At 42.1% G+C, this 24,361-nt stretch overlaps 1 protein-coding gene and 1 long non-coding RNA gene across 3 annotated transcripts; one reads left to right on the top strand and one right to left on the bottom strand.

Annotated features, from left to right (window-relative positions):
- Positions 1-143: 143 nt before the first annotated feature.
- kdm5a (lysine demethylase 5A) lies at positions 144-17,529 on the bottom strand. Of its 2 annotated transcripts, XM_085251205.1 has the most exons (29): positions 16,792-17,528; positions 16,324-16,664; positions 15,766-15,843; positions 14,269-14,391; positions 12,301-12,471; positions 11,848-12,033; positions 11,443-11,521; positions 11,244-11,335; positions 10,951-11,109; positions 10,579-10,698; positions 10,308-10,466; positions 9,746-9,927; positions 9,380-9,542; positions 9,164-9,283; positions 8,868-9,062; positions 8,595-8,776; positions 8,341-8,465; positions 8,059-8,209; positions 7,776-7,896; positions 7,396-7,572; positions 6,937-7,115; positions 6,519-6,837; positions 5,852-6,412; positions 5,583-5,741; positions 5,103-5,231; positions 4,861-5,008; positions 4,494-4,714; positions 3,832-4,305; positions 144-1,404 (listed from the first exon to the last, which is right to left on the bottom strand). In XM_085251205.1, exons 2-29 carry the CDS (start codon positions 16,480-16,482, stop codon positions 1,099-1,101), a joined length of 5,238 nt encoding a protein of 1,745 aa, XP_085107331.1. In that variant the 5' UTR covers positions 16,483-16,664; positions 16,792-17,528; the 3' UTR covers positions 144-1,098. The 2 variants fall into 2 exon arrangements, with proteins under 2 accessions (XP_085107331.1, XP_085107332.1); XM_085251206.1 differs by having other exon boundaries at positions 7,776-7,893; positions 16,324-17,529.
- Positions 17,133-22,689, top strand: LOC146555826 (uncharacterized). The gene is made up of 3 exons (XR_014889139.1): positions 17,133-17,268; positions 20,391-20,508; positions 20,812-22,689. It is a non-coding gene; the product is annotated as an uncharacterized LOC146555826 (long non-coding RNA).
- The last annotated feature ends 1,672 nt before the right edge of the window (positions 22,690-24,361 follow it).

Here is a 24,361-nt window from a genome sequence, read left to right as displayed (position 1 = left end):
CCAGTTTGAAAAGAAATCAATCAACCACTCAGTGACACATCTTGAGGTCACTCCCCCCCCCGCCTTCACAAACAAGAAGTTTAGAAGAGGAGATGGTTGTCGTTTGTGTGCTTCGTCACATGGAGAGAAAAAAAACAACAACATTGCAATTTGTACTTATTTGACTAGGAAGAATTTATTAAAGGTGAGAAACAAAACAAAACAAAAAGCCACAATCCATTGGTTTAACTGCCTTAAAAGCTATGTACATTATAAATAATTCCACTACAATACAACCATTTGTTTTTCCTAGTCAAGACCTACTTATTGAGATGTTACCGTCTCAAGGGCCTGGCAAGAGGGACAGAAGGGGAACTAATGTCCTGGAGCTGGGAACAAATTTGTCTGTTTGCCACTGAATACAACAGCTGGAATAAGTGAGTGTTTGACTGCAGGTAAGTTATTAATGCCTTGTTACTGCTGAACTGAGGACCAGGATGAAGACGGCAGGTTTTTCTAGACCCCTAGGGGGATTATACAGAGAGGCCACAACATTAAATCCATCTGCCTAATATTTTGTGAGTCCCCTTTGTGACATCAAAACAGGTCTGGCCCTTTGAAGCAAGGTCACAGGACCTCAGAGGGTGTCTTCCGGTTGCGGGCGCCAAGATATTGCAGCAGATGCAGCGATCGGGCTTATTCTGGTGCATCCTGTGGATGGACTGACATGTGGGGAGGCCATTTCAACACCTCGAGTGTAATGACGAGCCTTTTGTGAACAGGACCTCTGTCATACAGGAGCAAATTAGCCACATTTGGGTGGATGTTAACAGTATCACCCACATGAATACCGATACCAATGGCTTCCCGGCTGAGTGACGCACTGCAACGAGATGATCGAGGTCATTCACTTTACTCGCCTTTGGTTTTTAATGTTGTGGCTGACACATGTAAAGTCTGTTTGCAGATCTCAGCACTCAGAAACAGGAGTGTTTTTCTTGTGCTTGACACTCCCAACAGTTACAGGAACTGTTAACTTGTCTTGAGGTTTAAAAAACTAGCCTGGATACTGGGCATATTGTGAAGTTCTCTGTCATTGGCCCATGTTTTTTTTAAGTGCTAACTGCCCTGGTGAGAATCCTGCTGTTGCTGATGTGATGTCGCTGGGTTTAAGTGAGAAGCCGATGACCAGGAGGCAATCACCGATGACGATGGCACACTCTGTACGCTGCTGCCGCACATTGACGTTGTCAGCACAACGACGCTCTCCTCCGACACCTCCTCGACGGTCATTCCTCCACCGGCGGCCTTCCGGGAGCAGTCCATGCAGATGTAGTCCTCATTCTCGGCCATCTCGCATGACACACCCACACAGACCTGGTGGAACCACTCGTCACAGCCGCCATCACACTGAACCCAGTCGACCTGGGAAATAGGAGAGAAAAGAACAAAAAACTCACGTGATGAATTCAGAAATGTGAGTGAGTGAGACAATGACTTTGTCAAGCAAGACACTAAATTCAAAGATAATATTTAACAGCACTCAATCACGTCAGTGTGGACAGTGAAACAAACTTGCTTTTTTCACCACAACAACAAATTTGAAAAGAAGCTGCAGCTTTAATTCAAGAATTTTAATGAAAATACTGCATTAGCAATTAAAGAAGTCTGTTTCACAGCTACAAGTCAGTCACTGTTCAACTAATGTTTGATGTTATTTACTGGAATACATGACTACAACAGAGTAGATCATCTTGGACACACTTCAATTGTTGATTTTCAAAACATTAGAAATAACAAAACAAAAACAAATGTATTTACCAGCGCAGCTAGAAAAAAGTGGTTTTTGCTGTAACGTGAAGCTAAAAAATTTGAAGTAAATTATTATCATTTTCTTTTAAAGGTTACCTTCCTTTCAAAGTAGCGACTAACACAGCACTATGCCATCGTTTTGGGCTACAGTCACGAGCATGCCCTGGATAAATCATCGGTGAATCAAAGGACAGAACTGTAGGGCTAATGATTCCTTAGATTTGATTGGCAGCGCAGACTCAAGAGAGAAGAAGACTAGCCACTGGTTAACTTTGTGCAGTCTGCAGTAGCGTTTCTGATCAAGACGACATCAGGTGGCCTTGTTAATATGTTATGTCTAACTCTCTTTGAGGTGTTCCAGTGCGGTTACCAGCTGTTACTATTCAATAAAAAGGTACCCGATGTTCATTGTGAGAAATGTTTGTTATCCACTCTGGTTTAATAAAACAAACACACATTCAGTGAACGACACCACAGTATTTCCCAGTCTCCTCAGATGGAATCATCAAACTGTCGAGCGGCTCTGTATGCAGACTGATGTTCCGTCTGACACCATGTGAACATCACGACACAATCATGGAGGCCTACAGTTTAACACTGCAGTATGTTTGATTTCGTGCAGTCAATATGGGCTTAAGGGAATTTCACAGTGCAGAACATCAGTAGATACAGAGCCCTGACAAAATCCACATCAAGACTTTGAAAGCTCTGCTCGTGCTTGCTGTACAGCTAATCATATGGGAGCAAATCAACTGCATTTAGGCGTGTAGACAACGTCAACATGACCTGATGCAGTTCAACTTGAGCATTAGAACAAGGAGGAAAAGGTGATTTAGGTGACTTTGAATGTGACATGGTTGTTGATGGGCTAGGCTGAGTACTTCAGAGACTACTGATCTGGGATTTACCCCACACAACCATCTCTAGGGTGAATATCTAGTGAGCAGAAGTTCACTGGGAGAAAATGCTTTGTCGATGCCAGAAGTTAGAGGAGAATGGGCAGACTACTTCAAGCTGAAAGGAAGGCAACAGTAAATAAAACCATGTCCTGACCATGCCACTTAATGACCACCGTATACACACTTTGTACATAGCTTTGTAGATGGCTACTTCCAGCAGGATTACGTCACAACGCTCAAATCATCGCAAACTAGAATCTTGAACATGACAAGGACTCCACCAGTCACCAGATCTCAGTCCTCTAGAACCCATTTAGTGCATGGTGGAACGGGAGATATACACCATGGATGTACAGCTGACAAATCTGCAGCCACTCTTTGATGCTGTCAGATCAATATGGACCAAAATCTCTGAAGAATGTTTCCAGCACCTTGTTGAATCTATGCCAAGATTCAACAATATTGAGAGCTGAGGTGCATCCAACCAGGTACTAACAAAATATATTTGTAGACATAAATTTCTTCATAATAAACTATATTTCAGTCCTATTTCAAGGACGTAGATGTGGTCTACTACCTTGAATCATGTGAGATCAGTTTAGTTTCCTTGCTCCCCAGGTTTGAGTCCACATTTAAACCAGGTGAGCAGGGAATAACCTCTGAGACCACGATGGATCACAATAAAGTAATGACACAAATAAGATTAAGAATATTCAACAATTTTTCAACATATTATATAATGGTAAAAATGGTAAATGGCCTGTATTTGTATAGCGCTTTTACTAGTCCCTAAAGACCCCAAAGCGCTTCACACAACCAGTCATCCACCCATTCACACACACATTCACACACTGCCATCACCAGTGTGTGAATGGCAAGCTACATTGTAGTCACAGCCACCCTGGGGCGCACTGACATCATTAAGTTTGATGGACACAATCTTAATGTTAAGATTGTGTCCATCAAACATCTATGATTTCCCCCTTGTACCCCTTTCAACACACATCTGGATCTGCAATGGTGAAAATCGGTCGCAAGTGCCTTGAGGCGATTGTTGTTGTTGTTGTTATTTGGCACTGTATAAATGAAACTGAATTGAAATGTTAGTTCGTTTTTTATGGATAATGACAGGTGTGCTCACCTTATCTTTACACGGCCTCTGGCAGTTTTTGGCTGCACACACTGCATTCTCATCATTGGAGTCCTCTGCCCCCGACCAATCATACTTCGAGGGAATGTCAAGAATCTTCTTCTCCTTCCTCTTCTCCATCCCCTCCCTGATGGCCTCTGCCTTTGCGGCCGCTTTCTCTTTCCTCTTTCTCTCCTTCTCCTCTTTGGCCAACCGTTTGGCCAGTTGCTTCATTTCCCGATTCTTTTCCAGGTTGATTTTAAGTTTTTTCTTTTTGGGTTTACCCCCAAGGCCGAGCTCCAGACCCACCCTCTTTAAGTCTTTGGACTTGGGCGGTCGGATATCTCCCATCGCCGAAGTTCCACTGGCAGCTGCAGCAGCCATCAGCATGTGGTGGTGCTCGGCTCTTTCCAATTTGCGTTTCCGTTTCTTCTCGGAATCTTTGAGCTTGATCTTCAGAGGCTTTTCAATCAGAGAGTCGTCAGGCTGGAAAGAAAGGAAGGGGGAGGGGGGGGGAAAAGAGCAAATGAGAGCGATCACTGCCATTTCTTATTCTGCATTTACTGCATACATTGTGTGTAATTACACCATCAGAACAAACAAAAATGATTAATCTCAGCATTAAGTCTCTATCCAGCTGTGCAATCAGGTTGCATAATGGCTGAACTTCCTACCTCCATGACCTGCAGGAATCTCTCCTCAGAGGGTGGGTGAGTGGCCTGCAGGATTCTCCAGATGTGCTGGGTCTCATCCAGGGACACCTCCAGCAGGTCTCCAAGCATCATCAGGTCCTCCAGCTGGGCTTTAGCCTGCGGGGACAGCTCAAGAACAGGTGGCTCAAGGCTCCGAGGTACCAGCGGGGTCTTCCTGGGCTGCTTTCTGGGTGTACCCAGATCTGAAATGTAAATATTTTGAGTATGAAATGGGAATCTCCCAAGGAGTAGTTAATGTAATTGTTTATTATGCAAATAAATGCCAAGAGGGAACAATGGGTAAACAGACTCAAAGCAAAGGGATTGTATTAAATAAATGCGGCCTCACTTTGAACACAGGACTTGGAGGCTGAGGAGTAAGCGTGCTCGACACAGAAGGAAGGCGTGGCAGCCAGCCACATGTGACTGACCACCTCCTCTGACTTCACGGGAATCTCCTCATCACAGAACAGGTAGGGCTTCACCTCACCAGGGTCCTGGAGCCAAACAGTCATACAACAACAACACAAGAAGTCAAAATAAAGTCCTATGACACCCCAATTTAAATCACACCACTGATGCCTTCCATACCTTCATATCATATCCGTAAGTCTCCCTGATGTCTTCGTCTGAATCAGTTTCCTCGTCGTCGTAGTCCACAGAGGGACGCGGTGACGTGGCTCTGCTGAAACCAGACTGCTGGAAAGTTTGGATATGACCCTGGGAAACACACACAAACACACACGTACTCTTTAAAATTTCTTCTCACAGGAAAGCTTTTATCTACTGAACTTATCAAAGAAATAAAAGCAAAACAGCAATGATTCTTCAGCTTGTTGTTGAATAAAAACTGTTTTGCCTGATAATTTCCCTAGAGGGTAGATTTAATTTCAGGTTTCAGCTCACCAGTCTGAAATGTGAACTTTCAGACTGCTAAGCCAATCCACTGGCCTTTTTATCTTTTTACAGATTCCTGCCCTCTGCTGGTGAAGTGCACATTTACATCCAAAGCATCAATCTGTATCTCAAAGAGAATTTCTAACCATGCAAAATTATTAATGATCAAAGTACCTGTAAGTCAGGATTGGCAGCGGCTTTCTGCAGCTCAGCGTTGATGATCTTTTCCGTTTTCTCCCTCGCAGCTTGCTCGACCATACGCTGACTCAGCACAGACAGCTTCGCCAGGGCCGAGGACAACTCCTCTGTGGCCAGAGCTTGGCGTGCTCGGTCCTGTTAAGAAAGTTTAACCAACATAAGCGCAGGTAATAAGCAGAGACCAAAAGAAAAAACACTGAGAAGCTCGGATGCTACCAGTTAGGCATTGTAATTTATATGCGTACCTGCCAGCTCATTGCCCTCTCAGTCAAACACTGCAATGCTTCTCCTTCTGGCAGACGCACTGGCAGCTTCTGCAGTGAAACTAACAATGACAGAATGGTCTCTAATCTCGGCCTCCGTGATCGCTGGCACAGCGGACACAAGAATTTGGAGTCTTTACTATTGCTCTGCCAATTCACACCAATCTTCTTCTGAGATCCAGTCTTAGGCAGAGGGACGCAAGCTCCGTGGAACCAGTCTTTACAAAGTTCGCACTGCAACATGAAGCCGCTGGCAGTCTTTCGACACAAACAGAACTTGACCTCCTCGATGCGATCTGCCATGGCCATCTTAGCTAAATTTGCAGCTCGGAGTGAGTGAATGGACTCCACTTCTTTCTGCTCTTTGGCTTTGAAAGCTGCTACAACAGTAGAAGGGTCCCGCACCTCCTCGTGGTTCTCCTCCAGATCACTCAGGGTGTCTGGGTCAAAGCCGCCCCTCTCCTTTTCCATGAGCTCCTTAACACGCTTTCGCTTGCTCTTGCTGTTGCCGTATACGCCAATGTCCACACGAGGACTGAGGACCTAAGAGATATTTGTTATAATTATCATACAGACTTTAAATTAAAGACATTTAAATATTTCTGCATCTCAGCCACAAGTAACATCAAATGTTTCCATGACAGCCCACCTGGAGCAGTGTGTACGTGGAGTTCTTCTTGAGGAACGTGCGAGCAGTCCTCTCCCTCCAGGCTCGAGCTGCAGCTACCTGAGACTCCACCTGAGCTAGCGGATCGAGCCGCACAGGGATGGAGCGGCCCCTGGCCAGCAGGCTCTCCAGCTGATCCAGGTAAGCATAGCTGCTGCCGTTTTGGATGGCCTCCACCTTGGAGGTCCACTCCTTGGCCTTTAGCAGGGCCTCTCGGAGAGCCAAAATATTTGGTAGATACGCTGGGATGTTCCGAGCTTCCAGCACAATGCTCTCAAGCGTTGCCATGCTGTGACGAGGTCTAAGATTATAAGAGCACAAACAAATGTGTGAACCGTCTGATTTTAAAAGGTAGACTTTTATGGGCAATTTAGATCTCCATTCACATGTGAAACCTTACCTGGCCTGCAGGCAGGCGCGAGCTTTATCCTCCCATCTCTCTGACACGGTAAGGATTTCTTGGAGTTCAGCCATGGCCTTCTCCACGGCATGGTGCGGTGCCAAACCCACCCCAGAGTCGATCAGCCTCTTCATGAGCTCCAAAGTGACGCGGTGGGGCTCAGCAAGGGTGGCACGCACCTGAAATTTGATGATGTTCTCAGTCTCTGTTTTGCTCAATCTTTTGATGTTTATGATTTTGACTCATATCTGTCACTGCAAAGATTTTGCTTCCTTTACACTGGCACATAACTACTTAGAAATCTAAATAGTTCTAACAATATGATAACATTCTACAGAAACGGAGAGCAATACGATGTTAGTCTTAAGTTGACTCCTTTTCATTTCCGCTTGGTAACAAAAGTGGAAAACCTTGTGTTTTTGCAAGGACAACAACTAATATCGCCTGATGTGGGCTCACCTCATCAAGCCACCGGGCCTGCTGGAGCTCCTGTTTGAGTCTGGGCAGCTCTGGCAGCTCCACATCCAGGCCACTGCCCAGATCCAAGAGCGCCTGCAGCTTGGAGGAATCTGGCATCTCATCTGACAGCGCCACCTGGGCCCGTTCATGAAAGTCCTCCACATTCTCCAGTAACTCCTGGCAATACGGGCAGTGACAGACACATTTAGAGGTAAAGGAAAAGTAGGAAATGTCAGGGAGTGGTTTAAGAGTATTGGTTGAATGAGCTGGGGGAGCAGAGAAAATTACACAAGAGAGGCTAAAACTAAATTTAAAAACCCCCAAAACAAAACAAAAAAACAATTATAATTGGGATCTATGTATCGACACATGGAACTAACTTTGACTTGTCGCGCCTGGCTGATGATGCAGGGTAGCCTGTACAGCTGCTCTACGAACGCTTTCAGCTCATCCACAGTCAATTTGGTCCGATTGCGATTGCTCTCAGAACGCAGGCGGCTACTGGAGATGCACACAGAAAAAGAGGGGAGAAAAAACCCCAAAGATTTAGTTCCTCTTTGAACAAAACCACCTACAAAATTAATACTGAAAAGACTTTTTAAAAAACTGATATCAGGCCCAGTAACTTGCGAGCGGTAAATCAGCACAAATCATTGTCCTGACCTGTGCCTCTGCTTGCGGCTGAGCAGCAGCTGGGCTACAGAGGAGCACGTCTCTGCCTCTTTGACCATCTCCCTCAGGCGACGGAACAAAGCGTTCTCAGGATACTTTCTGTCCTCTGCGTCCTCGAGCAAAACTTTGAGTTCAATGAGATCTGTGAGGGAGTGACAGAAAGAAAGAGCAGGAGAAAACAAAGATGAGAAAGGATTTAGATATAATAAAGACATAAATAGCTAAATTTAGGGAACAAAATGCTTGTAGTTTATAATGCAATAAAACAGAGACCTTTTTTGTTTTTCTGGTCTGCAGCCAAGGCTTCTGTGACCCTCTTTGCCCAGGTATCATAAGACTGAGCCCGAGTCTTCACGCCATACAGCATGGAGGGGAACTCCTCCAGATCATAGCGATACCTGGAATGGATTGGACAAAAACTGCACATGAAAATTTGTTTTAAGAATTTACTACCAACACAAGCTTGTGCAACTCTTAACATGATTAAAGTTTACGCCATGAATTAAAAAAAGGAAAAAAAATCCCACCTAAGACACTTGTCGCCAAGAGGACAGTCACAGAGATCTTTCGCGTGGTGGAGACAAACCAGTCGGTCTGGGCTGCAGGAACAGGTCAGCGCAGACAGGAAACAGGTGGTCTTACACTTGTAGCACTGACGCTCATCGTCCGGAACGAGTTCAAAAACCTCCAGCTCGGACGACAGTACCCCCTGTTGGCAATGAGGAAAGCGATGCTCAAATAATCAGAATGGGTTGCATTACATGTATAACATCCACAAAACAAAAAAGAAAAACATTCACCATTTCCTGGACAGCCTGTCTGAGTTTTGTTTCTTCATCCATCATCTCTTGCATTTCTTTATAGACGGCAGCAGCCAGCTCCACGTCGAGGCTCTCGGGATCTGCAGCCATCTTGCAAAGCAGCTCCTCGTGGGAGAAAACGCAGTACCGGTGGAGACGCCGGTAATGGGCGACACACTGGCGGCCCATTGGCAACTGAAGAATGGGCGAAAAACGAGCAAAGTTTTGGCAAAATAATATACATAAAAAATTCAATATTTAAAATAAAAGAGGAGTTTGTATTTTTGCTCCCTCACCCAATCAGCTGTGCAGAAATTAACAGCCTCTGCAAAGTTGTAGCCCTGGTTGAAGCCGCTGTGGTAGGCCCGGGGAAAGGTAACCACAAACTCCCCAGCACACTGATTGGTCCTGTACACCTGAGGAGAGGAATATATATGTAATAAATAAACATGAATATCTCCACATGAATATTTAACCAGATCAAATTCCAACCCAGAGTACGGGCTACATACAGGGACACCATGCTCCATGAGGACGTTGGGATTCATGATGGTGACAAGCTGATGAAGGAGGTCAGGCTGGGAGTCAAAAAGCTCTGGAGCTAACTTTTTCATGACAGCCTCTAATTTCTCTGCTGCAGAGGCCGGGACTCCATACCAAGTCTTGGGTTCTCCCCTGAAGAACAGAAGGAAGACATCAGAATGTTCTTTTAATATTTAGGGCTTCTATTGTACCATAACTCCACAGGGCAGACATAAACATAAGATCAACTATAAAAGCCCTACTGAAGCAAAGGATTACCACTGACATGCAGAATTTTGTTTTCATCAACACTACTACTTATCTGCTGCTTCCAAAACTATACTTCATAAACTTGCCAGTGAAGAAAATTGATGGAGTAGCTCCAGTGGTCTTCGATGTGCCAGCAGAAGGAGGAGAAACACATGCCCACGTAGAGCCAGGGTACCTTCATGCCTGAGATGTCCACGTTGATGTGGGTGAGCACAGATTGCTCCAGCACTGGCATGTTGTTCAAGTTCCAGCCTGAGTTTGCATAATCCTAACAGGAAAGGAAAAGAGTGCTTCTATTCAGAGCAAATTTGAAAGTATTAAATAAATAGACTGGAGGCTGGAGTTTGCTAGATGGAACCACTCAATAAAATACAAAATAAGATGATGTGTGTGCAATTAAAAATCTTTAGCAGAATATATGAGAAAATGAGCTGACAAATGTGCCTCCCCATCAGTGATGGCATTTTTTTTTGGGGGGGGAGAAAAAGAGCAGAAAAATATTACTTTTATTAGATATTATTAAGTAATAATATTACTATTAGATTTAGTTTACTTAAACAATACTGTCTCTACGTGTTACTTTTCAACTTTTGTCAAGGCAACACATCACCACGTTACGATATTTATACTGTGTAACCATCTTCTCACCTCCTCATCTCCCATCAGCCTCCTCTTTCCGTCCCTGACAGGGAATCCGCTGCCGACATCCTTGGAGCTGATGTCTGCTCCATACTCTACAATGACATCCTCCTCAATGCTGCTGACCAGACGCCAGAACTCCTTCTCCACCAACTCTGTGGGGACCATCTGAGGAGTGTAAGATGGATCTTATGACATATCCTGTTTTAGGTCTTCGCTGAAAGGCTTGAGAGCAGCATCCGTTTACTCATTCTAGCTCTACTGAGTAGATTTCACATACATGAACAGGCATGTTGAAGTAGTCAGACTTGAAGTGGTCGGCCATCTCTCCGAAGCTTTGCAGGCTGTACTCCCTCACAGCTTGCTCGAAGCCAAATGCCTCCCTAGGCTTACTGCATTCCTGTGTAGGAGCATGAACAATTCATTAGAGTTACTGCTTTTGAAGCCACGCCCATTTGAGTAATTAAACTTTAGGTCAGTTGCTAGAAACAGACTTTTGTCTCTCTGTTCTATATATTTCTTTCAGTCTTCACCCGTATACTCAGTATGATGAGTACTATAGTAACTGTAAGAGCACCAATCTTTGACATGAGAAACATTTGTGGTATACCACAGATGGCTCAGGGAGAATAAAAGCACATTCAGCGCCTACCTCAGCAACACACTTAGGGCACCGCCAGTCTCCTTTGGGTACGTCCTGCAGAGGTGGGATCAAGCAGAAGGTGTGGTAGCTGTCGTCACAGCCATCACACAGCAGGAGCCGGTCCTCTTCGTCCCCTCGTCCACACACAAGGCAGAGATAAAGGTCGATCTGAGGGTTAGCGCCACATTTTTTTTTTTTTTTTTTTAAAGGGAAAACAAAACAAGATGCAAAAATTGTTGTGGTATTGAATAACATGGTTAATTTTGACACTCAACACAATGAAATGATGAAATCACACTCACAAAGTTGACCTCCAGGGTCTCCTTGCGTGGTCTCATCTTGATGGCGAAGGCCTGGGCTTTGAGGTGCCGCTGCTTCTTGTTGAATCCATCATCTAAGTGAATTGGAAAACTACAGTAAGAGGAGTGGCTCTTGGTTTTTGTGTTTAAAAACAAAACATAAAAACAAAGCCTACACAAGTCAATCTAAATTTTTGTTTACCAGCTGATACGATCTCCAAGCCGACCATCTTGGGACTCGCTCCAAAAATTTTAAGGGTTTTTGGCTCCTTGTTTTCCCGCTAGAGAACAACAACAATAACAGCATTAGACTGTGAAACAAAGTGATCCTGCTAAATGTTAAGACATCCTCGGTCATTCCTGACACAGTTAGGAATCTGGATGTGCAGAGGGAATGCCAAAAGTTAACGTGTCAAGCACTTTTTTAAACTTTTATTTTGGGGGACTAATTGTTCTGCTACAAATGATAACTTCATGACCCATTTGCAACAATGTTATCAAATGTTACACTCAATGAAACGCATTAGTGCTCATGGCATTTTTAATTTTAGGTCAGCATGGGTTACAAACTCAACTCTGAGTTAATGTCTGAGCAGCTTCACTTTACCTCTGATTTCAGGCGCCTGGATCGTCTCTCTGGCAGTAGCCGCTCTTTGGTTTGCAATCCATCACCTTCTCCATCTTTATCCTTCTCATCCTCCTCATCGTGCTCCTCTTCCTCTACAGCCTCCTCGCCAACTCCCTCATCTACCTCATCCCCATCATTTCCCTCATCATACAACCTTTGGAGGCCCTAATCGGAGGCAAAATGATCACTGAATAGGTTACCGAAGAAAACCAGGATGTTATTTGGCCCAAAGGTTATTACAAGCTATTAGTAACAGGACATTTATATACAGTATGAAGTGTTTTGGGAGAAACTTCCCTAAGTACAAACATATACATGCAATTTAGACAAGAAACCTCAGAATCTACTTATGATGGTCTAAAACATATTAGCTGTTGTTTTCCTCCCAATTATGATATAAAATGCAGTTAAACAGCATTCAGCACCACTCACAGTTAGTGTGGCTCCAGTCTGGAAGAGCTCATAGGGGTAAAGGATCCTCTCATAGTGAGAACGTAGAAGAGACCCGGTGCCTTTTCCAGCAGGGTAGCCCATTCGGCTGGCCACCTTGGACCATAATTTTTCTTTACACACCGTCTCAAAGCCGCCCTCGGATGACACAATCTTTAATGCACACAAGGAAAACATTTTTTTTTTTAGCTCTTACCACTTAATCTATCTAATCATCCAAAATAGGTTTTAACATCATAAGGTAAAAAAACAAAACAAAAAACAAACAACTTTTTTTTTGTGCTGCCGAAGGGTCCTTATAGGGCTGCTCGATTATGGCAAAAATGATAATCACGATTATTTTCACTGAAATTGAGATCTCGATTATTTGACGATATTTATTTAACCCTTTAAGACCTACCATAGAACCAAGTCCGCCAGAGCTTATATTATTTTTTTACATGCTGTAGTGCCATTTGTGGGAGCATTTCAAGTTGCTATACATCAATACAACTGTTATAGCCCATATTTTAATAATATGTATGCATTAAGTCCATAGTAACTACATTAATTGCAAAAAAGTGCAATAAGCTACAAAAAAATTGAAAATCGTTTTTTTTTTTTTTTTTTTTTTTTACATATATTTCTACTTGGAGAAATTTAAGAGGTTTATCCCTCAAAACTTTAAATACAAAAAAGTTGCAAAAAATAGTTTACAACAACAGGAAATTTATTTTGAGTGTCTTCATAGTTTTATTTTGGAGATACACCAATTTTATATACTGCAGGAAAAACGAAAGAACAATCCTATGATGCAAATTTGCAAAGAAAACAGCAGGTGCATCAAAATAAACTATTTCCAGCTGTGCAATTCGAGTTCTAAGCATCCCAGAAACTATTCAGAAAAGTCAAACATGACTTATAAAAACACCAGTATAGGCTTTTAAGGCCTACAAGTAAAAAACTACATTTTACGCGAATATGGCGTCACGTCCGGTGTCGGACAGGAAATGGCGGACATGCGATAGTTCGCGCTGACGTCTGTTTCAATGTGGGAAGTGTTACGAACAGCTGATCAGATTGGCAAAGCGTGTTTCTGGAATATTATGTTTTTGTTCCTGCAAGCGCTTTTTATGCAATTTTTTGCAAAGCTTTATGTGGAAGGAAACTGTGACCGAGGACAAGCTGATGTCATAAGATGTAAGTTTCATATGCAAAAAAAATTATTGCGCTAGCTTACATGATTCAGGTTCTACAGGGATTTAAAAATAGTTACACAAAACGGAGCGTGCTGCTCTGACCGGCTTTAAAGGGTTAACAATAACAATGTATTGAATAATGACTTTAAAAAATAATAGAAAATAGTGTGCAAATACTGATAACAGTGCAAATGTTTGCAATATAAGAAATAAATGAAAAATGTAAACATCTATGTTTAGTGAACTTTGCAGTGTTGCTCTATGGTGCAGCTACTCCACCATAGCAAAGTTTACACACTGTGTCTACTTGATCCACGTCTGTCTCCGCGAACCCATAATGTTTCCACACCACTGAAGTTTGGGGTTTTTTTACCTCTCTTTTCAACCAACGGCAGTCACTCTCCTCTCCAAATAACTTCTGCTTAGCTTTCCGAGCTTCCCTTGGGTCCTCTTAATTGTTGTGACACGTGTTCGAAATGCAGAGAGGTGCGCTCGATTTGCCACACGGAGCAGCGCGAGAGTAAAGCTTGAGGGAGGTGCTAATAATCGGCTCAGTCATTTTTAATGATCGTTGAAAGCCCAGATCGTAATCGTGATTAAAATTCGATTAATTGAGCAGCCCTAGGTCCTTATTTACAAAAGTTCACAAAAAAAAAATAAAAAAATCTATTTTTAGGTTAAAAAACAAAAATCTGAACACAAAACAAAAACAAACAAACAAACAAACAAACAAACAAACAAAACAAAACACATCCATGCTGACTGGTTCCACCTTGCTGAGCTGGTAGAGGTCCAACAGTTTCCTCTCCACATGAGGGAATCGAATCTTAGATCCCTGCAGCTCCCAAAACTTTGCAATTTGATCCAGAAAGTTGAGCTTTACGCGAGTGAGCGCCTGGAAAAGCAGCAGAGAAAGAGTAAAAAGACAGATTAGAAAAATCAGAGGCTGGTATTCATTTTGTTTCCACATTTTGGTGCCAGGAAAACCAAGAAATTTGCATTGGGGGGAAAAAAAACAACACACACACACACACACACAAAAAAAAAAACAACAGTATGTCCAGACACCAGATCTATTTCGACAACTTCCATACATAAATACTGTTTGAGATCAGTAAAAAATAGGTAATGCAGTCTGATAATGATAATCTGCGCATTTCTAATATATATAAAACAACATTGCAGCTGTCCTAGTGCCCTGAACTGAAACAACACATATCCAAAATTTGACTTTAAGGGCATCCATGACATCAAACGTTGGACACAATTAAAACTAAACTGAAAAAAATAATAATGCAGCTTTTTGTTTTGTTTTAATAACCTTTTCCTAGTCAAAATAAAAACTGCAGTGTATTTTTCCCCCCTGAGTGAGACTTTTCTTTCTTGGTGTCCACATCTCCTCAGACCCGACATGGTCTGCCCCCATTCAGGTCCAGTCCAAAAAGGCTACATAGTGCCTGTACCACCTCTGACAACTGAGGAAGTTCGGGGTCTCCCCAGTGATCCTCAGGACTTTCTATGCAGGCGCTGTGGACAGCATCCTCAAACAGAACACTGCATCCTTGTATAGGAACAGCTGTGTTAAGGATCAAAAAGCTCTTCAGAGACTGATCCATACAGCAGAACGCTGCTGCAAGACTGCTCTCCCCTCCCTACAGGACATCTACACCTAGAGAAGCTCAGATATTGAAGGACCCGTCCCAACCAACTGTTCCATCAGGCAGAAGGTTCCGCACCATCCGGGCAAGAACAGAGAGATTCAAGATAAGCTTCTATCCCCAGGCCATCTGTGTCTTAAACCAGAACATGCCGCCCCACTCCCCACCCACAGCATTCATAAGTGACTGAGAGAGGACTTATTCTCAACACATCCCAACCTGATTCTTCTCGCCTTTACTACAGCACTAGACACTTTAACACCCACTGCACAATGTACATTTTTAGATTTTCAATTTAAACATTTCAAGATTGTTTTATTTTATTTTATTCACTTAATGTACATAATTCACTTACTTACTGCATATAATGTGGTCTTTTGTATAATTCACTTAATGTACATAATGTTCTCTCTTTTTGCACAGTCAAGGAGTGTGTCAGGACACGTTCCACTGCGTGTTGTACTCATAACTATGCATGTGACAAATAAAGGATCTTGAATCTTAATTATCTATCATACACACAGCCAAAGCAGTAACAATAATGGCTTCAGTCTCATTATAAACAATGACTGGAGTTATTTTATTTATTCATTCATTTGTGGAAAACTCACCTCAAGTTCATTCAGCCTTTGCACTCGAGGAGTGAACCGGAAGTTGCGTACATCACAGGCAAACGGAGGCTGCCAGTCCTGATTGACAACAGAAAAGAAATATTACATTCACCAAAACAACCTGAGCAATGAGGAAATCATTGTGACAACACGTGACTAGTTTAAAGTAAAAATCAAAATCTAAATGTATCTGTTGCATGTATGCATGTAGACGCCATTAGGCCCAATGTCTACCATCGTTCCACTTTAACTTAGCTAGCCACCACTTTAAAACCAAAACACCAGGTGGGAGTGAGGAAAACAGCTACATTTTCTTCGCACTTTCGCCCACAATTTTTCTGAACAACAAACGGAAAGCAGTGCCAAAAATGTTTAATTAAAAACTGAAAAGAAACTGAGCCTCGTTTGACCTCTATTTAGACTAATGGCAACTAGTAGCGTCGCTGCGTTTCGTAAAATCCACGCAGGCCCAAAGTAAGCCAGCTCAGGATCACAAAGAGACAACAAACCAAAAACCTCTGCAGACCTTTAGTTTTATAAAAAAAAAATAAAAAATACCTGAGGGGGTCGGATTTTGCAGATGCCCGTCTTCTCTGCAATAGGTCGGATCTTGTTGATGAATCCCAAAGGATCCGAGAAATCCTCCCAACTCGGCTCAAACACCGGGCATTCAGGAGGGGGCACGAACTCCGCAAACGCAGACATATCGGCGTCCATCCAGTGACAGTCTTTAAAAAAATATATCAGGGATAAAAGTGCGCAAAGTTGAGCCTCAGGAGTCCATAATTGTGTTAGCTGCAATTGTTTCTTCCTTCTTCTTCTTTAGTGTCCATCGTGATTCTTCTAATGTCCCCAAATAACAAATCACGTCAGTGACAGGAGCATCCCAGGGGCGAAACCTAATGTGATGTGAAAAGTGAAGGCAAAAAATACAACAAGAACCGAGTCAATGATGCATGTCACTCCTGTATCCGTAAACAGAGGGCCAAACCAGGCCGGGGTATCACCACCAAATCCTCCCCCTACCTGGGACGGAGGGCAGTGTCAGTCCAAAAACACCACCATTGCTCCTCTCAAACCAAAGCTTCAGGAGGAAAAAAAAACTGCGGTGAAGACTTGGCCGCAGACGATTTGGAGAAGAAGTTTTACAATACCCAACACACAAAAACACTCCGTCTATTATGTTAAACAAGCTAGCATCGCTTCTGCACTACCTGGGCAGTGCATGCTTTTTTTCGTGAGGATGCATTTCCAACAAACTTATCTAAGGTTAGCTGTAATGTTCACTAGCTAACGTAATCACGCTAGTGAACTCGTCGATGTCCTCCAAAATAAACTCCAGCCTCTTCGTCCTCCTACTCTGGTGGCACCAGTCAAGCTTGAAAACAACACGGATAAGCCTAGTACCAAGCGTACACTGTTGACTGTTTCCTTCTCTCCGCACATCAGCCCCCATTCATTGAAGCATTTGAGGCGACGGAGAACTAGCACACAGCTAATTTCGTAAGCTAAAAGAAGCTTAGCTACCACTTCCCGTTGCGCAGCTAACATTGACGTTAGCTGGCACAGTCGGCTGAGAAGAACGGTCCTCCGTGGTTTAAGCAGGTTAAATGAAATCGCATATACAAAAGCAATACTCTCTTTGCTTTGTTTTACCGGAGGCAGCTTTCCGTATATTTAAACGTCGTCTATACCTATTGTAGTCGGATTAGCAAACGTGCTAGCTACAACTAGCAAGGAAAGGGAAGAGCTCTTATGGTGCTTTCATGGACACTCGGAAAAAGTTTCACTACTTTTGAATTCATTGCTGTTTTTTCATCTAACTTTGATGCTTGCGTGAAGAAAAGATATTTGGTAACAAGCGCTAATAAATTCATATTAGTTGTAAAAATCTGCTGGATTGATTGCTGTCACAGTTCTGCGTTTAAGCAAAGGTGCTGGAAAAATCAGCAGTACGAATGCGGTTGGCGGTGTCAGTAATGTATCTTCGAGCAGATGTCGGTTAGAGGGGATCTCCTTAATGTGGCACACACTCAGGCTGTCAGCACAGCAGCCCCATACGCCTGTTGATCACATATTTTGTTTATACATGCAACGTGTCAGAAGAAATTTGGTTGGAAGGCAGCTTGTTTCAAGCCGTGGGTAAACTGGGTATATAAAAGCTCAGCAAAAGATAAAGAATGATTATTTGTAATTGTGCACTTAGTTGATTCCAACAATCCAAATGTCTGTAAATGAGTATGTCTCTTTATTGTGTTAGACACTTTGTTGCTGAAGTTGAACATATCTGCCACTAGTTTACATAGGCCGAGACAGATTAATTTCTAATACAGCATAATTTACTAGAATACAGTAACTGTGTAAATCCTGAGCCACCCCTCATGACTTTATATTGTGCTAAGTGAATAAGTTGCACGAGTTTATAAAAGTATGCATGGCAAAAACAGAGTTTGTATAATTCTTATGAGCTTGTAAGTTGATATTTGGTTCGACCACCATTATACTTCTACACAGGCTGAACTCTCTTATGCAATCTTTCTTCTAATCTCTTTAAATAGTGCTCAGGAGTAGTTCTCCGGGCTTCTAGAAGAACATTCCAAAGCTTCGGATGTTGGCTGGCTTTTGTTCTGTTTCAATAATGTTGAGGTGCGGGCTCTGTGGTTACAGTGTGTGTTTTTCTATCTAATTATACTATATTGGCACAGTGTTTGGGATCACTGTCATGTTGAAAAATAAAACCGTTATCATTTGGCTGCATTCCAGATTCTATTGCATGGTGGATCAAAATCTGATGGTCCTTTTCTGTGTTCCCCTGAAAATGGTCAGGTTTAAGAAGTGGATTGTATGTGTGTGAAAAACAGCCCATGTCAGAGGAAAACTTTGAAAGCCTGGAGAACTATTGTTCAAGGCCACTTTAAATTAAATTACAAGAAACTCTGGCTCCTCAGAAGTAAAATATAAAGAAGTGAAGGCTGTCTCAAGTACATAAGAATCCAAATATTATAACATAACATGATCCATGTCAATTCTAAACTACTAAATAAATAACAGCTGCAGTGGGATGCACTTTACATAGCATACGGAGTGTTACGTCATCTTCTGAACCAAAAGCTACGTAAAAATCTAAGTTTTAGAATTAGAGTTTGATTTTATCTGTTGGTAACAGTGGCTGAGGTGACTGTATTTGACTTAATACAATATTTTATTGTGTTTTTATTTTAAGAAGGATGAACTACTTAGGCTGGCACAGTTGCTGCAGTGGGCTGTATTGTCCCCTCATAGCATCAGGTCCTGGCTTTAAAACCAGGATTTATGGCTAGCTTTATAGTTAGCGGTTTTCTCAACACACATGCCAAACCCTCTGCACAGTATGGCCCAGTCACCAGCTTGCTGTCAATGAGTTAAGCAGGAGGGATGACAGGTAGGTAAACAATGCCAAAATGTGTGACTGTATTGTAGCAAACAGCTACTTAAGTTTCAAATCTGTGAAACTGACAGTAGGCTACATCACTGGCAGCTTCTGGCTTTTCCTCACAGGAGGCTAGACTGGCAATCGAACAACTAACTAACCAAATCCAGGCAAAAAATCATCAGCTAACTTAACAACATAGGTATTTACCTCTGTTTAGTCAGGACTTTTTTTCTTTTTTACAAGCAGTTAGTCTTGACCAACAATTAAAAAGTGTCGTCTGTCTGCCTTTTTTCAGGGGGGCATTGTGTTGTATATGTGGGGAAGGGGCTTACTGGTGATGCAGTTGGCAGGTGTGGAGGCAGTGTGCTGCACTGTGTGCATGTGGGGAGTGGGCTAACTGGTGATTGCAGTGGTGTGTGTGTGTTGGGTGGGGGGCATTATGCTGTATGTAGAGGTGGGGGGAGAGAAAGGCAGGTCAAACAATTGAGGAATGGTATGTATATGTTATAAGTAAAAGTATATAACATTGTAAAAACAATGTAGTCTAAATGTTACTGTGTTACAGTAAACCTCTGTGGGAAACACTGAAACAACATTGAAAGAAAAATGATCTTAATATGCTGGTAAGAGGGCAAAAGGTGTTTCAAATTACTCTATGAGTCATACATTTGGGTCCCATCTTGCTTTCCACACAGCTTCACATAACAAATTCAAAGCGCATCGAAAAATATCTACTTTGTCATTAAACCATTAATTATTACATTTTAATGTGAAGTATGTTTTAAAGTTTGTTTTTAAAACTTTACATGGTAAAGAAAAGACCAACACAATAATCTAGTAGCACTGTAGCACTTAGAGACATTGGCATAAAAAGTTCTTACTCGTCTGTGATTCCCCTCAGGCCTGTGGTCAGGTTTCCTCTGCAGGTCAACAAACATTATGGAGAAGAAGCTTTGGTTGGTCAGTTTTTTAAGGTAAACAATATAATAATAAATAGAAGGATACCTTCAAAATCAACGTGGTCAACCTCAATATAGTCAATGTGAAGGTTCACAGGTTTCCACAACAAATATCAGATCAACAAATATTTCAGAAACACTCTGACATGCTAGCAGTAGTATCTAAACTGTATAATAATAAAAACTAGAACTCATCTTTTCTGATACCAAAGTCCATTTTAATGTATTTAAACACTATTTTTTTCTTTTTGTAGAACCTGTGCATCGAGAACACCCGTATCATTGCACATGACAAAGTTCACAGTGGATAAAGTCTTCACTCCACCAATGGGGAAACATCATGGATGTCTTGAAGGCCGATGACCGCTTCATGTGAGGATCTTTACCATCTGAATCATGTTTCTCTGATGGAAAAGTACAGCAAAAACACTCCCTGTCAACTATTGGCAGCTTTAATGACTCTACAGTGCACCTCAGAGGCACAGAGCAGCAACTGCACCAACTAGGATCAGGGAAACATTTTTTTTGTAGTTTTTAAAAAGTGAGTTATCTCTTAGCCTAGATTATCATGAAGCTGTAAGTTTGGTGTAGCATAATGACTGAAAGCAAACAGAGGTGTTAGTGTGTTGTTGTGTAGTTGCCATTTGATCTAACATCATTTATTGCTGTTTTCAGCATGCTGGTCAATGCCATCCAGAGAGCAGGTATGACTGAGCTTCTGAACCAGCAGGTGGTGTTCACCTTCTTCGCTCCCACTAATGATGCTTTCAATGCACTGCCGCAGGATGAAGGCAACAGGCTGATGCACGAGTTTTATTCAACCACACAGCTTCTCTTTATTCACATTCTTTATTTTTATTTTATTTTTTTGGGGGGGGACACTTCCATGTGTGACAACTGCAAGTGTCCAGAGTGAGGACATACTGAGGGACCCACTGCTGCACATAATCTGTGAGGCTTTGCACCCCTAATGATCCACCAGGAGAAACTCAGCAGTGTGTGAGGAAGAGGAGGAGGAAGAGCCAGCAGCAGCTGACTGATGGAGAGAATAGACAGACTGTTCCCTGTTTGTGAAGGACTGCTAGAAACGTTTAAAATAACTCATTGTCTGTCCTGAATCAGTCGTATTAGGTAATGTTCAAATAATTTTATCATTCCAGTGTTTTCAGTGTGGGAGAAAGTACTCAGGGCCTTCAAGTTACACACTATGAAAGGCAGCAACAAGTTGTGTGTGTATGTAAATGATGGCGTGAGTGTGTGTACATCTATGGACATCAACTTGATGTTTGCTAAAATGATAACTTATTAATTCATATAGAAAACAAGTTCTTTCTGAGAAAAACTAAAATCAACGCCAGAGAGGGTTAAACTAATTTTATGAAAAAGTTAATCACACATTTGATTTCCAATAAATGATAAATAACAAACAGGAGAAATATATATAAAACAAGAAAACGGCACACATGAGAGAAAAGGTCACATGACAGCACAGCATTTTCTACCCACACTTTGAACTGAATAACAAATAACATGTATTTATTAAACTTGTAGACAATGAAAACAAACAGAAATCAGAGTGTAAAATTTAAAAAACTTTTATTGATGTTAACTTTTTTTTTTTTTTTTAAGTTATTAAAAAGAAAATCCAACAGAGGAACCCCTCTGAGCAAGCATAGGTGACAGTGGGGAGGAAAAACTCCCTTTTAAGAGGGAGAAACCTCCAGCAGAACCAGGCTCAGTGAGGGGCCGCGGCCGTTCTAAGGGTTTTCTTAAGTATATCATTTAAAACTAACCAATTTAAAGTTTCCAATTCGTTTTCCAGAAATGTTTCATATCACGATTTCTTTTACATTACATCAGCTTTGTTTTGTTTCCTGGTGAAACAAAACAGTCGGCCTATAGATGAGAAAAACTGATGTATGCAACTTGGTTTCTTCGATAGTTTGGCTGCCTCCTTTATGAAAATTTCAGCAATCATATTTTCGATTGCTGGCTGATTTAATTCCAAGGCTAGCAAAGCTAATCCTGCATTTTTAAACTCTTTACACATGGCTTTGAAAATCACCTCTTGGAAGTTTTTGAACTTCTCTAAGGGGATTTTATCAATTTCATCCTTGATTTTAGCCCAGATGTTGTTGGTATGCTGGTTGTAGATGTCTGAAACTCTTTCCAGGCTGATGACTTTGCCTGATTTGAATGCTCGGAGCAGTTCTACACTGCAATCATCGAGTCCATCCTCACCTCCTCCATCACCGTGTGGTACGCTGGAGCCACTATCAGGGACTATCAGGGACAAACAGAGACTGCAGCGTGTTGTGTATGTATATATCTTTCAACGTAGCACTCTTAATTCTTATTCTCATGTATATATCTCATGTATATCTCATGCACATATCTTTCTATGTAGCACTTTTAATTCTTATCCCTACTTTTATTTTTTCATGTCTATTTAAGTGCTATTTATGACACTATGTTTGCACTGAAGCACCGCAGCAATTTCCTAATGTTGTAAACCTGCTCAACATTTGGCAATAAACCCCTTTCTGATTCTGATTCTGATTCTGATTCTGATTTTTTTACAGCTTGCTTAACGAGTTCTGCCATACAGTTTTCCACCAAAGATCTGTATTTTTCTTTGTTATCTACAGCCTGCATGGTGGCACGGCGGCCTTTGTCGATTGGAATTCTGCGCTTGGCAGTTTTTGGGTTTTTTTGCGTTTTCGTTTGTAATCGAAACCTAAATTGAAACGAAGGTTGTTGAAGTGTGAAATATTCCTATAATCGTTAATGACATTAACGTTACCACTTCCATAATTATGTATTGTGAGGTCCATTAGCTCATGGATGTGATCACTTTAACCATAAAGAATAACTAAATTCTTCAGGACAATGAACTCACTAAGTTATCCCTCTAACAGAGCCTCCACATGTTCTCATTCTAATTTCCCCCTGATGAATGAAGTTATGCTGCACTAATCTGAATGTTCGGAGGGAAATCAAACGCATTTCAATCGCAGTACTCAAGCTGACTTACCTTTGTTTGAATGACGACTTGTACGTGCTGACTCCACAGACAAGGTACGAAAATATATCAGGCTACATCAATAGCGGTTGGTCTTCAGGGTTTCTACTCCACCTCCGTATTTCATACGGGTCCACATTTCCAATGCATGCTATTTTCTGCAAGTACCGCCGCTTCGCCTCTGGACGCAATCGGTCTCTATACAGTCCATTCTCTTTTGACCTATGCGTTGTTCCCCACCCCCTTAAATTTCAGAGCCCCCAGTAATAATAATAATAGTAACAATTCAAATAGCTGGGGCTTGATCAACCCTACCTGGGTCACCTGGGAAAGGGGGTCTGATTGTTGAAAGGCCCGAAAACCTCTGTGACTGCCATCAGCAGCAGTTATGCAGATTAAGATAATTTTATTGTTTAAGTTATAATAAATACTTGTTACGGCCCTAGCAGGGCCTCCTCCTGAAGGTGCCTGTGTGGGCGTGTCCCACTACCTCTTCTGCCTGAGGTGCCACCTTTCCCTTTTGTGCAGCTGACTCTCGTCAGTAATTAAAGAGATTTAAGCCCAGGGAAAGGTGAGTTCTGGGCCAGAGTGCCATGTGAGTGGTTACAGTTAGTGAGCTGCTCTTTTTGGCTTACGTTTTACTTTATTGACCAACGCCTGAGTTTTGTTTTTCTTAAATGGTGATAGCGGCTTGTCCGTCTCTTTTAGTTGAGCTACTTTAATAAAACTCTTTAATTTAACCCTCATGCCTTCTTGTCTCCTTTTTCTGACCCGGACACTTTTTGTTACTGCCCCCTCACCGCCTAGACCCCTCAGGGAAACGTAACAAGTGGGGGCTCGTCCGGGATCTGAAAAGGGAGTTTGAAATTGGTGGTGTTTGGGTTTTTGTTTTTTTTTTTTGTTTTTTTGGCTTTTGTGTGATGGTTGTGTTGCTTTTTGAGAAGAGTAGAAATACACCTTCCCAGTTAAGTTAGGTGAGTGTTCAGCTGAGCTTTTTAAGTTCTTCCTTCGGGCACTCTTTTATTATTTTGTCTTTCTTATTTTTGGAGTAATCCTGGGTGGGGATTAGTTCCCTGTTGGGGGTAGGCAATTCAGTGCTCCAGTTGCTGAAGCTTTGCCTTTAAAGTTGCCTCGAGCCCAGCACGCTCCAGAAGATAGGTAGGTATAGTTTGGTGTGCTTAGGAACTGGGTACGTTGTATTTG

The sequence above is a fragment of the Mchenga conophoros genome, linkage group LG17, assembly GCF_057382185.1.
Source record: "Mchenga conophoros isolate Kocher_MC1m ecotype Shallow Benthic linkage group LG17, M_conophoros_male_GT1.1, whole genome shotgun sequence".
Taxonomy (NCBI): Eukaryota; Metazoa; Chordata; class Actinopteri; order Cichliformes; family Cichlidae; genus Mchenga; species Mchenga conophoros.
The sequence above is the reverse complement of the archived record's forward strand: the minus strand, read 5'-3'. Positions and strand labels throughout refer to the sequence as shown.